At 42.4% G+C, this 14,720-nt stretch overlaps 1 protein-coding gene and 1 long non-coding RNA gene across 2 annotated transcripts; one reads left to right on the plus strand and one right to left on the minus strand.

The window, feature by feature from the left end:
- Window positions 1–6,647: 6,647 nt before the first annotated feature.
- On the minus strand, window positions 6,648–8,710 carry LOC141552927 (uncharacterized; the record flags this gene model as incomplete). The annotated part of the gene is given in 2 exon segments (XM_074284838.1): window positions 6,648–8,131; window positions 8,134–8,710. Coding segments are annotated over 2 exon segments (2,061 nt in total), but the record flags the coding sequence as incomplete, so codon positions are not given.
- Window positions 8,711–13,057: 4,347 nt separating this feature from the next.
- On the plus strand, window positions 13,058–14,455 carry LOC141553628 (uncharacterized). Its single transcript, XR_012485554.1, has 3 exons — window positions 13,058–13,176; window positions 13,499–13,680; window positions 14,276–14,455. It is a non-coding gene; the product is annotated as an uncharacterized LOC141553628 (long non-coding RNA).
- The last annotated feature ends 265 nt before the right edge of the window (window positions 14,456–14,720 follow it).

Here is a 14,720-nt window from a genome sequence, read left to right on the forward strand (position 1 = left end):
TACAGCCTTTCCCTACATATGCTCTGAATAACTTTTAAAAATGATTTTGTATTTACTTTGTGTATATATCTTATATTTTCTTACCAGTGCACATGTCAAATTTTTCCCAAGAGAATGAAAGTTCCTTAAATGGTTTCTTTTTTGCCTTCATAATCTAGCACAGCTTTTGGCATATAATAAGTATTTAATAAATGGATAATGAATATTTATTCATAACTACTGTGCAGAAGTCTCTGAACTACTATGAGCTACCCTATTGTGCAGGGTGTTTTGGGGTGGCAAGAACAGAGTTAAAGGTAAAACTTATTTAATTTCTTTCCATATATACATTAGCAGAGAGCCATAGTTATAATTTTGGTCTCCCACATACAATATTTATTCATGATGCCAGAAACAAATAATGTATTCTGTACCTTATAAGTCACCATTATAGCATATACACATGTATAGAGGGCCGTGTTTGTGCAAACATGGGTACAAATACACATATGGGGCCAGGATATCTGCTAAAATCAATGTGAGCAGATTAGAAATCCTGATATCCTATGGGAATTTATCAATGAACATGAAAGCAGCAGGAGCACCAATGCACAGACAACACAGTGCATAAAGTATAGGACTTAGAGTCAAGAAGACTTGAGTTCAAAACTGGCATCAGATACTTACTAGTTGTATGACCCTGGGCAAGGTGCTTTAACCCCTAATTGTCTTAGCTCCTCAGCTTTAAATGGAGACCCATTAGAGAAGTAAATGGAAACAAAATAATCTTCAGTATTTTTGCCAAGAAAATTCCATGGAATCGTCCAGAAGGTCGCAAAGAATCAGATACAACTAATGGCAAGTGAAAGAAGCAATACTTATACTTTGACTCCCTAATTACAAGCAACCCATCCTAAGAGTGATGGACTAAGAGTACCTAATGATTTAAAGATCAAGGTAGAGTCTAAGCTCCCCTGCTAAGGGAGGGAGGTGAGAAGCATAAGACTCTCAGTCAGGTTAATCCCATTGAAAAAAGGGACCTAACCTCTCTCTATAGATAGATAGATAGATAGATAGATAGATAGATAGATATAGATATAGATATAGATATAGATATAGATATAGATATTTCTCTCTGTGTCTCTGTTTCTATCTGTTTCTGTCTTTTTATCTCTGTCTTTCTCTGTGTGCGTATGTGTCTGTTTCTCTCTCTCTCTCTCTCTCTCTCTCTCTCTCTCTCTCTCTCTCTCTCTCTGTGTGTGTGTGTGTGTGTGTGTGTGTGTGTTGATTCAGGCTGAAACACTGAGAAAGAAATACAAGTAGCACTGGCATATGCTTTCTTTCTTTGAGTGAAAAAAATTTAATCTTTCCTTTGAATCTTGATGGCAATGGGATCATGAAGATTTAATCTTAAATAATTAATACATGACCTATAGAATTTCTTCTAGCTCTAAATTTATAATCCTATGATTTCATAAACAGGACAAGATGATTGTTCTCAATGAGGCCTGAGGCAACTTTGGGGATAAAACTGACTTTATTGCCACTAGAAATTTAACAGTCTTGGCAGGACCTTCCTTTAGACCTTCAGACCAAACATCCTGGAGATTAGAGATTAGTACCATCCAAATCAGTCCTGTTTGAGGAAGGATTAGTGATGCAATCATATTGCCAAAGAGCTGACTCAGGAGTTGTGGAGATCATGGTCCCACAAAGAGTCAAAGTGTCCATCATAGCAGGGGGGAGACAAGTGAGCTGGCTCCAGAGGAAAAAGCAGGTAAGGGAATCAGGAGATCAACTTTAGCAAGGCTACAAATTCCATTTGGTGAGATAGAGTCAAATTTTTGTCTATGATCTGTAAGACATTGAACTTCTGGTTTTGCTGTTTTTGTTGAGTTAGTTATGTCAGTCTTTGTAATCCCATTTTGAGGTTTTCTTAGCAAAACATACTAGAGTGGTTTGCCATTTTCTTCTTCAACTCAGGAAACTGAGGCAAACAGTCGTGAACTAGTAAGTCTCTAAAGCTGGATTTGAACTCAAGAAGATGAGTTCTTGTTGGTTTCAATCCCACTGCTCTAATTACTGTTCCACCTAGCTACCCATCAAATCTTCAGATAGGGTTAGATAAAGGAGATGACTCCTTTTGTCTTTTGACTGTCGTTAATAAATCTGCTCTTTAAAATCTGGAAATACTCACATGAACTGATGCTGACTGAAGTGAGCAGAACTAGGAGTTGTACAGTAACAGCAACATTGTGTAATAATCAACTATGATAGTGGAACTCAAAATCTCATAAAATATCATTTTAGTCAATCTGAGAGATGTAAAGTGGTACCTCAGAGTTCACATCTCTCATATTGGCTAAGGTGACAGGAAAAGATAATGCTAAATATTGGAAGGGGTGTGGGAAAACCTTCATACATTGTTGGTAGAGTAATGAAATAACCCAAACCATTCAGAGCAATTTGGAACTATGCCCAAAGGGCTATCAAACTACACATACCCTCTGATCCAGCAGTGACTCTACTGAATTTGTATCCCAAAGAATCATAGGAGGGAAAAGGACCCACATGTGCAAAAATATTTGTGGCAGCCTTTTTTGTAATGGCAAAGAACTGGAAATTGAGTGGATGCCCACCAGCTGGGGAATGGCTGAATAAGTTATCGTATATGAATGTAATGAAATATTATTGTTCTATAAGAAATGATCAGCAAGATCATTTCAGAAAATCCTGGAAAGACTTATATGAACTAATGCTGAGTGAAATGAGAAGAACCAAGAAAAACATTGAACACAATAACAAGATTGTATGATGATCAACTGGGATGGACTCAGCTTTTTTCAACAATGAAGTGATTCAAGGCAATTCCAGTAGACTTGTGATGGAAAGAGTCATCTGCATTATTATTATTATCATGTCTTTCTAAAGGCATTGGTTTCTGCTCATTTACTTCATTTGCAAGCAATAAAGCTTAAAAAGCAATTGGACAAAGACAAGCTTTGTTTATTTATTTGTATACCTTCCTCCTCCATTTAATAATGTTCTATTTTCTCCAAACACATACAAAGATAATTTTCAACATTCATCTTTGCAAAACCTTGTATTCCAAATTTTTCTCTCTCACTACACTCCCCTAGATAGCAAGCAATCTGATATAAATTAAACATGTACAATTCACAAACATTTCCTTATTCATCATGCTGCTTAAAAAAAATCAGATCAAAAGGGGAAAAAGTACGAGAAAGAAAAAAAGCAAGCAAACAAACAATAGCAGCAATAACAAAAAGGTGAAAATAATATTGCCTTTAGAGAGACATGATAATAATAATAATAATGATATTTATATAATGCTTTAAGGTTTGTAAAGCATTTTACATATATTATCTAATTTTATCTTCCTGAAAACTCATTAAAGTAGATATCATTATCTTTGTTTGACAGATAAGAAAATTAAGGCTGAGAGGCTCAATTACTCATCCAGGATCACACAGCTAGTATAAGACTAAATTTGAATATAGTTTCTTCTCATTCCAAATCCAACACTATCCACTATTCCATCTCGACTCCTATAAATTGAAACCAGATATCCCTAGGGGCTGAATTTGTAATGCCAGAGAAACTGAGGCAAGATAGAGATTAGAGAGTTTTCTTAAATATTTTATTAATTGGAGAGTTTAATTGACTGGACAGGACTCTCGTCTCAAAGTGTCCAGTAATGAATGGGGGAACCATGAACACTTTTATAGCCCTTCAGACAAAAGAGAGGAAAAAGCGGGAAAATCAGGATGGGGGGAAGTTATAAACTTTTTCTAAAAGCCAGAGTCAGGAGGTTTGAATAACAGAAGTCAAGATGTCAGTGAAGTATCCGTGGTAGTCTTATCTTTTGGAATATCTTAGAGGGGCAGTGTCATAAAATCTTGGGGGCTGAAGGAGCTAGGAGTCAGGAAGTCTGATCTGCTCCTCATCTCCCATTGACAATTTATAACCTTAGAGCAAATGGTCCTCAGTCTTAAGGAACCAGGGGGGTTTTATGACTTAGGGGACTGAGGCAGAACAGTTAAGGAAACTGAGATAGAACAATTCATGGAAACTCAGTCAGGACAATGAGGGAAACTAGTACAGGGAAACTGAGGTAGAACAGCTCAAGGAGATTGTGGCACAACATTCCACACTCTCTCTCCTAAATGTTCAAATCTTTGAACACCTTCCTCTTGATACCCAGGAGGTCTTAGCACCATAATTTTGACCGACTCCACTTGGGAGCGGATGAGGCAGACCAGAGTAGAGGAGATGCAAGGACCTATGGCAAGGGCAAGAAGAAGGAGAATCAAAGGTCCTGCAATAGATGTAACAAGTGTTGTTAGCCAGGGGGAAGAATTAAACAGTGACTGGTACCAGTTCTTTCTCTGTGCCTGCTCCAGTCGTCTAGTCTCAAGATTCTTACCAACCAGGGCTAGACTTTCTCTGATCACCCCAGAGTTATTAGCATAAAAACAGCATTCCTTGTTTAGGGCAGCACATAGGCCTCCCTGTTGCAGAAATAGTAGGTCAAGTCCCCTACGGTTTTGGAGTACCATCTCAGCCAGGGAGTACCATCTCAGCTTTCCAGTTTGGAGATGGATGACTCGATCTGAATCAGGTCTGTAGTCATTTGTGCACTTAGCTCAGCATACCCAGAACTGCCCTTCAGAAGGGCTGCAGTGCTGAGGGCGGTGGTGCCTGCCAGCCCAAGCCCTACTAAGAGGGGAAGGAATGGCAGAGCCCGTTTCTGTCTGATTGTCTCCATGGGGGAAGAATGAGACCGGAAGTGGCTCCATCCGTCCCCTCCTGGAAGGACAGCCAGGCTGGGGAATACCGCTATCAGGACACAGAACGAGTCTGGCCTTCTGAGGAGAGGGGCAGAATAAGCACACCTGGTCAGGCCATCCCTGCAGGCAAACCATGAACCTTCAGGGGCTTGATACCAAACTGCAACATCTGATGAGGAAGCTGAAATATTAATCAAAGAACTGGGGTTACAGAACTGGAGGAGAGGGTCAGAAAGACTCATGGAAGCAGTCACCAGGCATGTTTCTATACTTTGGAGACTCCCAAGAGTGATTTTAGGCTGCTCCCAGGTACAGTCAGACTGAGAAGTGGTTCCAGGAACGGAGTCTGTCAGGGCAATCCCAACAAAATAAGGAGGTTCAGAGTTAAAGCAGAGCCAGCAATCATGGCCCAGCTGGGGATTTGTGGAGTTCAAATAGGAGTGCACTATGGGCAACAAATCAAGCATGGAGTGAGAACCAAAGGATTCAGGGGGACTGTCAACTGGAACTAAGGGGTTAGAAATAATTGGAGAACTTTGGGTCAGAGCAGGGGTCTGTGGAGCTAGGGATGGTGGTGGCAGAATAGGATCAGCCAGGACTGGTGTCCTAGGTGGGACTAGTAAAGCAGTCAGAGGTCCCACGGGCTTAGATGGGGGAGGATCTTTACGCTGATCTAGGAGGTAGTGGCTGAATTCGAACGTGCTACCTGCTCGGGAACAAAGGGTAAGAGTTTGGGACTGTTCCCACTTCTGGTGGGATGGTTGCTGGATCGTTAAGATAATGCGAGGGGGTTCCAGTGTGGTCTGAGTCTGCTGGTCAAAGGTTTGGATGGTCATCCTAAAGGAGTTATCTCCAGGGAGTGAGCACCACCCAACACCAGGGCGAAGTCGGAGCGGGGGTCTATAGGAGCCCTGAAGTAGAAGCAGGGAGCCAGGGAGGGATCTACTGTCATCGAGGGTTCTAAGCCTGAGTAGTAGGTGGCAGAAAAGGAGGGACCTCCTGCGAGGTCTCTAACGGTCATTGTCCTTATGGGCTTTGGGCGTGTGGGTTTCCCAGAGCTTTGGAAAACAAAGGAAGGAGGAAGAAAATTAAGAAAAATCCCATAATAGCACTTCCAGACTGTAGAAACGGCCGCAAGGGGAAAGGAGCCCTTAGAGGGGGATATACAGACAATTTAGGCACTCACAAAATAACAGAGCAAATACAAGAATTAATCTTCCCAGGGTTTCCCACCCAGTGTCTTTGGGGGAAATCAAGGACCGGAGGAACGGATCAGTCTCAGTTTCAGGGGGTCGTCACCAATCTCCGTTTTCCACTCTGTGGTGACTGCGGGTTTCACTCGGCTGTAGTGAATCCAGGCGGGGACTGATTCAACTTTAACAGCTGTGGGCGTGGTGAGAATCACATAAGGTCCTTTCCACCTGGGTTCTAGGCCAGAGGTAGAAAATTTCTTTATCTGGACTGCATCACCAGGCTGGGATGGATGCGCTGGCTCAGAAAGGGGAACTGGAAGGGCTTCTCGAACAAGATGTGAGATGTCCTTCTGGGTTTTCTGTAGGGCCTGTAGAAACTTGATAAAGGAGGAGTTAGAAATTTCAGCCATTATATGTTCCCTGACCATGGGTAAAATCGGAGGTGGTCTCCCAAACAGAATTTCAAAGGGAGTTAAACTCAGTCTGTTGGGAGTGCATCTACTCCTCAGTAGTGCAAATGGCAGGAGCGAGACCCAAGAGCTCTGAGTCTCTAAAACAAGCTTTGTAAGGTATTCTTTTAGTGTTTTATTCATTCTTTCTACCTGTCCAGAGCTCTGAGGTCGGTAAGCACAGTGGAGCTTCCAATCAATGCCCAGGGCCTTGCTTATGCCTTGTGATATTTTGGCAACAAAGTCAGCCCGTTATCAGACCCTATGGCTACTGGAAGACCAAAGCGGGGCAGTAACTCATTCAGTATCTTTTTGACCACTGTGAGAGCTATTTCATTTCGAGTGGGGAAGGCTTCTGTCCAACCTGAAAAAGTATCCACAAAAACTAACAGGTACTTGTACCCAGCTGTTGACAGCTGTACCTCAGTATAATCTACTTCCCATGTTTCCCCAGGGACCTGTCCCTTAGGCCTGATTCCCACACGGGCTTCCTTAATTCTTTGCATATTTGCTCTAGCACAAGTGTTACATCTATGAATGTAACTTCTGATCAATTGGCTGACATCCTTTATATAATATCTGCTCAATAACTGATGCATTTTCTTTTCACCCAAATGAGTGAAATCATGCAAATCCTTCACCAGCATTCTACTTAATGCTTGTGGAATAAAAATCTTGTCCTTTACGTACCACCAAGCTCCCTCCCTCTGCCCTCCCCTCTGAGAAGCGAAAGAATCCTCTGAAGGGGAGTACATAGGTACCGGAGGAAGGGGAGTGATTGCCAAAGGCAAGGAAGAGGTGGGGGAGGAGATGGCGGCTTGGCGAGCTGCTGCATCCGCAGCCCGATTTCCCACTGCTTCCATTGTTTCACCAGATTGGTGAGCTGAGCAATGAATAATAGAAACAGAGAAGGGTAACCAGATAGAATCTAGCAGGGAAAGTATCTCTGCCTTATTTTTAATTTCCCTCCCAGTGGATGTCAACAGGCCCCTTTCTTTGTAAAGAGAGGCGTGGACATGAGCTGTTGCAAAGGCATAGCGGCTGTCAGTATAGATATTAGCTAATTTTCCTTTTGCTATGCACAGGGCTTGAGTTAAAGCCACGATTTCCGCTTTCTGGGCAGATGATCCAGAGTTGAGGGAAGAAGACCAAAGGGTAGAGAGAGAAGGATAGTCCACCACTGCTGCCCCAGAAACACGTGTGTCCCCCACAACAAAACTGCTTCCGTCAGTAAAAAGGATCAGGTCAGGGTTTTTCAGTGGGACGTCCGAAAGGTCAGGCCTTGCTGACTGAGACTCCTCAAGGAGCTGGAAGCAATCATGCCCGGGCACTGGGTCAGAACTAGGATCTGGGAGCAAGGTGGCAGGGTTCAGGGCAGACGATTTAGAGAAAGTGAGGCGGGGGTGGTCGAGAAGCAGGGCCTGATAGTGAGTAATACCAGTGTTAGAGAGCCACCTGTCAGGGGCAGACCTGAGCAGAGCCTCAACAGAGTGAGGGGCGGAGATAGAAAGAGACTGGCCCAAGGAAAGCTTGTCAGCTTCCTTTACTAGGAGGGCAGTGGCTGCTATGGCCCTAAGACTGGGGGGCCACCCAGCTGCTACCGAATCCAAACGCTTAGAGAGATATGCAACAGGCCGTAGCCAGGGCCCAAGAGTTTGAGTCAAAACACCCTTAGCGACACCTCTAGCTTCTGCCACAAAAAGGGCTTTGTGATATCAGGAAGAGCTAGGGCAGGGGCCCTGATAAGGGCGTTCCTGAGACAATCAAAGGCAGCTTGCTCCTCAGAGCCCCACACTAGGGGACCCTGTCCAGCTGTGACAGAATAAAGAGGTTTTGCTATCTCAGCAAAAGAAGGAATCCACAGGCGACAATATACAGCTGTTCCCAAAAATTCTCTAACCTGCTTCTTAGTAGTGGGGACTGGAATAGATAGGATAGCCTGGATACGTTCAGAAGACAGGGACCGGTGACCAGACTTGAGAACATACCCCAAATAAGACACTTCAAGAAGACAGAGTTGAGCCTTTTTAGCAGAGACCCAGTAACCTAAGGATTGAAGGAGTTGCAAAAGGGCACGGGTTGCCCTTAAGCAAAGAGACTCTTCAGGGGCTGCAAGGAGAAGGTCGTCTACATATTGGACCAGGGAGCAATAAGAATGCTCCTTGCGGAAGAGCTGGAGGTCCAGATGGAGAGCTTCTCCGAACAGCGTAGGAGAATTTTTAAAGCCCTGAGGTGTCCTTTCAGAGCTATCTCGACTAGTTGAGATATATTCATGCCCTCAAATCCTTCCTGCTTCTGTAATTTTCTGCGTATGTCTGGAGCAGATTGACTAACAAATGCAATATTCACAGATCTATAGTTCTCGGGAGCTTCTGGGTCAATTGTGCTATAAGTTCAGGAAGCTTCATACAACCTTTCTAAAAATGCTCCCGGGGATTCTTCTGCACCCTGAGTAACTTCAGAAATCTTGGTCATGTTAATAGGCTTTCTAGCTGCAGCTTTAAGACCCTGGAGAAGGTATCTGTGATAAGCAGAGAGCCCAGTACGACCCTGCTGGGAGTTGGGGTCCCAAGAAGGTCTTTCAGAGGGAAAACTGGCTTCAATCTGAGCACGATGCTCTTCTACAGATCCTCCTCCCGGTCCCAATACAGCTTTCCTGGCCTCCCTTTTAATTTTGTCCCTTTCCTCTGTAGTAAAGAGGGTGGTAAGGAGCTGTTGACAATCATCCCACATGGGCTGGTGGGTATGAAATACAGACTCAAGGAGATTAATCAAGGGTTGAGGTTTCTCAGAGAAAGGCGGATTTTGAGCTTTCCAATTATAAATATCATTCGTAGAAAACGGGACATAGACTAAGAACGGAACGCCTTCCGCCCCCCTCATCTCCCTTAGAGGCAGAACAGGTTTGGGGAGAACGGAGGTTGGCCGGACAGATCCCGAAGCATTGTATTCAACTCCACCTCTAGTACAGGAAGGTGAGAGAGACTGAGGCTGCAGAGAGCCAGGCAGAGAAATGGGGGAGGGAGTCGGCAAAGGGGCAGGAGTCAGCACTTCTGTACTAGCCATACCAAGCCCCTGTGTGCCGGCAGGAAAAGAAACAGAGGTGGGGGAAGAAACGGAGGCAGGGGAAGAAACGGAGGCAGGGGAAGACGGCGGCAGAGAAAGAGAAGGGGATAAAGGCCCAGATGGTGAAAGGCCGGGTTCAGGATTTCCAGGCAAAGGGGGATACAGACCTGAACTCAAATAGGGTGGGGGAAGAAGATTATCTAAGGGGTCTTCCGGAGAATCTTGTAGAACTTTTTTCTCCGTTTTTGTTTGAGCTGCTGGCAATTTGCAACTTTCCTTGTCTGGCCTCAGGGACTGTGTGACCAAAACTCGAATGCCATTTGTCATGGCCACAGCCCTTAGCCAGGAAGGAGGGTAAGAGACAACTTGCAGCCAAACATCAATATAGGGGTACTGAACGGGATAGCCAGGTTCGCTTGTGACTACCCTGTGCACCGCCCAAGCTATTTCCCTATCAAAGGAGCCTTCAGGGGGCCATCCTACCCCAAAAGAAGGCCACTCCTTCTGGCAAAACAATTTCAGTTTAGCCTTTTTCCAAGATATTCCATAATCATGATGTTTAAATGTCTCAGAAAAATGACTAAGAAGACATTCAAGTGGAGTTATTGATTTTGAAGCAGAGTTTCCCATGATAAGGTGGCTGAGTTAACAGATATAAGGCTATACCACCAGAGGAAAAACTCCTACTATCTTTAAACACTGCTGTTTCTGACAGAATAGTCAAACCTTTCTGCCCTTATATCCAATTACCAAATTTCTCAATCACAGTTCTTAAAACTTACAACTTACAACTTAAAAGATCAACAGTTCCTAAAACTTAAAAGAGCTCTTAGATGAACAAAACAGACAAATCACATAGAACATAGAACAAACATCACATGGGACACAGGACAAAACTCACACAGACTGCAGTCACAACACTAACAACATAGAAGACAGAAAACAAGCCAGAGGATATCTTCCAGCGTCCCAGAATGATACCCTACTCAGAATTTCGATGCCCGTCGGCATATTATTATTCTGAGCTACCAGATGCTATAGCATAACCAGACAGAACCAGACCAGACCAGACCAGGTGTCTAAAACGACACAAAAACTTACTCTCCCAGGAGCCGAATCAATCAATGGATCTGAAGGCGTGTCCACGGCTGAAGAGCTGCTTCTTTTCCCGGAGACTCTGGAGAAATCCAGAGGGCTGATTTTCTAGGAATAGACTCAGATCCTGAGCCGTCCCAGGCCTTGATGACCAAAAGGTCTGTAATCTCTAATCCCGTCTCAGTCTCTATTATCTCGCGGGGACCTCCAAAATGTAATGCCGGAGAAGCTGAGGCAAGATAGAGATTAGAGAGTTTTCTTTAATATTTTATTAATTGGAGAGTTTAATTGACTGGACAGGACTCTCGTCTCAAAGTATCCAGTAATGAATGGGGGAACCATGAACACTTTTATAGCTCTTCAGACAAAGGAGAGGAAAAAGCGGGAAAATCAGGATGGGGGGAAGTTATAAACTTTTTCTAAAAGCCAGAGTCAGGAGGTTTGAATAACAGAAGTCAAGATGTCAGTGAAGTATCCGTGGTAGTCTTATCTTTTGGAATATCTTAGAGGGGCAGTGTCATAAAATCTTGGGGGCTGAAGGAGCTAGGAGTCAGGAAGTCTGATCTGCTCCTCCTCTCCCATTGACAATTTATAACTTTAGAGCAAATGGTCCTCAGTCTTAAGGAACCAGGGGGGTTTTATGACTTAGGGGACTGAGGCAGAACAGTTAAGGAAACTGAGATAGAACAATTCATGGAAACTCAGTCAGGACAATGAGGGAAACTAGTGCAGGGAAACTGAGGTAGAACAACTCAAGGAGCCTGTGGCACAACAAATTCTCATTAGGGACTGAGATATTACTTCATTGCTGAGGGGACAAAAGATAAAGCCTAGGAAAAAAACAGTTTCTTTAGAGTGGTAGAATCAGAACCTTGAATGTAAAAACCTAGAAGTGAATGGGTGGATAAGAAGAGGAAGCATCAAAAATAGACAATCCATAGAAGGAAACAAAAGCTAAAAGGAAAAGAGCTATAGAATGTTATCCTGAGAGTATGTTCAGATTAATTTGAGATGTGTTTTTTTTTTAAATGGTAATCACCTAGACATTTCATAAGAAGAAAACCGGTGCATAGATTGAAGATAAAAGAAGTAAAAGGAATGAAGGATGCAATAATCCCACTCCAATAAGACATTCACTATTGTATTCAGTTCTGGGGAAGAACAATAATAAGTAGGAGTGCATATTGAAAAGGATTATACAGAGAGAAGGAAGAGTGCATACTAAGATATAGCGAAATTTGAAAGTTACAGGAACTGGAAGAATTTGCCTCAAGAAGACACTTGGGAGAAGCTAGGTGGTGCAGTGGATAGAGCCTCAGCCCTGAAGTCAGAAGGACCCGAGTTTAAATCTGGCCTCAGACACTTAACACTTCCTGGCTGTGTGACCCTGGATAAGTCACTTAACCCCAATTGCCTAAAAAAAAAAAAAAAAAAAATGACACTTGGTAGGAATGTAATACTGTTTTCAAATATGTAAGAGGGAAGGGCATTAGATTCATTTTACTTGGCTCAAAACCAGAATCAGTAGATGGTAGTTGGAAAGAAAAATTTCAGTTTGACATGAGGAAAAACTTAAAACAATGAGAAGAGAATGAATGAGGGGGGAAAAAAGCCTCACTGACAATTGGAACAGACTTTCCCCCAAAAAAATTTAAAACTAATAAACAGAATTAGTTGAAAGGGAATAAAAGAAGATAAAACTTATTTGAATAATCATGGGGGGGGGAGAGAAAAGAATTAAATAACCAGATAAAAGCAGGAATGTAAAAGGAACTAGCAAGCCAAACTCCAAAAGGAAAGGGAAATGGGAAAAAAAGATGAAGTGAGAATAGGGTTACCTTTTTAAAAATTAAAAAAATTAAATAAGGTATTTGAAGACACATATCATTATATTTACAGTAAAAGAGAGGGAAAAATCATAATTTGGGGGGGGGGAGCAGTATTAGAAATCAATGGAGAAAAATGTAAACCTAACTCTCAGAAAGAAAGATACACACACACATAATAAAACTGAGAGGATGAGGAAAAAATTATTACATAAGTATTCCCTTTCCACAAGTGGTTCACTGAGGCTAATGGCACCACCTTGACCTCTCTTCCATTAGTTTCCTATAGGAATGTCATACTATCACTTTCTGACAGCATCCAGAAAGCCAGTCTTCACAAAATATATTATGTGATTTATTTGATATAGGTCAAATATTACTGTCACATTTTACATCATAACCTAATATCAATGCACAATTCATTCATTCTAGGCAAATAAATTTGCATACACTTCCTGTTCCCAGTGTGACATGACCAGCATGTCCCAAATCCTCACAGTCCTAAACTTCCCATCATCTACAGAATATCACCCACCCACTGAAGGTGGAGTTACAGGAGCTCCTGGGAGGGACATGGACAGAGTCCAAGAGAACACATTATAAACCATGAGTCCCTGGTGATTTGTACTCACAGAGGCTCTGGCTGCAATACTTAGAAAGCTCCAACCCTTGGATTTCAGATCATCTGACTCCAACATGAAATTGTTCATTCTCTTTTCAACCATCCTTCTGGTTCTAACCCAGAATAACCTGCGTGGTAAGATTCAAGGGTCGGGGAGGGGGAGGGGGGTAGTGGGTACTCCCTCCAAAGTTCCTACCTCTACCTTGGTTCAACACTTCCAATTTCAAAAGCTTCCCAACCCTAATGACCTCATCCCCCTATACTGACCCAATCCCCCAATTCACCATGCTCCCCAACACTATCCAAATACCCTAATACCACGTTTCCCAATGACCCTATCTCTCCCTGTTTTCTCCACACCCAACTACCCACATCTTTTTCCACCACACCCCTACCATGCCAGCCTAATCTTGATGAGAAAAATTATAATTTCCCTTCCCATGTCCATGTCTGTCAGCTAATGCCTGCCTGCCTGTCTTTGGAATAATTGGATTTGTCAACACGAATTCGACTGTATTAGTGAACACTTTCCTCGATATTTACGAGGCTAATGAGACCACCAAACAAGCGATTCATAATCTTCAGAAATGTTTTTCAACTCTCACACTGGCAGAGAAGGCAGAACACATGGGACTTGAGGTATGGTAGTTGCCATTTGTGAATGTGTGATTGTGTGACAGTATTTCCCCAGATCCAATTTCTGTATTTTTTCCTCCATAGTATAGTACAAATACCTTTGATGCACAAGTACATTTTCAAATTCTCAAACACAGATATTTTTGTAGTTAAAGAACTAATACACCCAAATATACTCATCCTCTCAAATACTCATACACACTCATACATCACACACACACACACACATACATACACACATACGACACACTTTCACATGCTCCCTCATATTTACTATTTCTCTTCTATAACTCATACTCTGGTTCCAAAACTCCAGGAGCCTAAATTCCCTTCTCCTTTTCGGGAACACAGGGTGTCTGTTCTCCTTAAGAATATAACAGGAAAATATTCAGAACATGAGAAGTGGTAACTATAGCCATACCCCAACAGGCAAATTCTCTCTGAACCCAAGCAATGATTCCCTGATCAGGTTATCCTCTGTTACTCAGCAAAATCATTAGTTCCCTGGAATATGTATGTGTGTATGTGTATGTATGTGCACCTATAGATATGTATACATATATGTGCATAATCATGTATGTCTTCCTTTGTTTCTCAGATTAATATCCTTAAAAGCCCAAAATGCATCAAGTCAGGATTACAAGATATGATTAACTGAGGCAATGAATCACCAACTCCTCCATTATGGCTAACTGACCATCCCTATCCTATCCCTGCCTATTAGAGGACAAATTATAGAGCTCAAAAGACCCTATCTTTGCTGTTCATTTTCCTTATTCCAATAAACTAAAAGAAATTCAGTTCTATATGTGTGCCATTGTATTTTATCACTCTCCTATGTAATTATCACAATGTGTAAGATATATGCTACTATTTTGTGTGTTACAGTACAAATGATAATGTCACTGTATGTCACTCTATTTGTGTGTACAAGTTACTAATGAGTAAGCAAACTAAAGTAAATAGTGCTATCAACTCAATGTCCACAAACCTGCTCACTCACCCATTCGGTATTGCGAAGGTGTCCAAAGATAAGTTACACA

The sequence above is a fragment of the Sminthopsis crassicaudata genome, chromosome 2 (genome assembly GCF_048593235.1).
Source record: "Sminthopsis crassicaudata isolate SCR6 chromosome 2, ASM4859323v1, whole genome shotgun sequence".
NCBI lineage: Eukaryota > Metazoa > Chordata > Mammalia > Dasyuromorphia > Dasyuridae > Sminthopsis > Sminthopsis crassicaudata.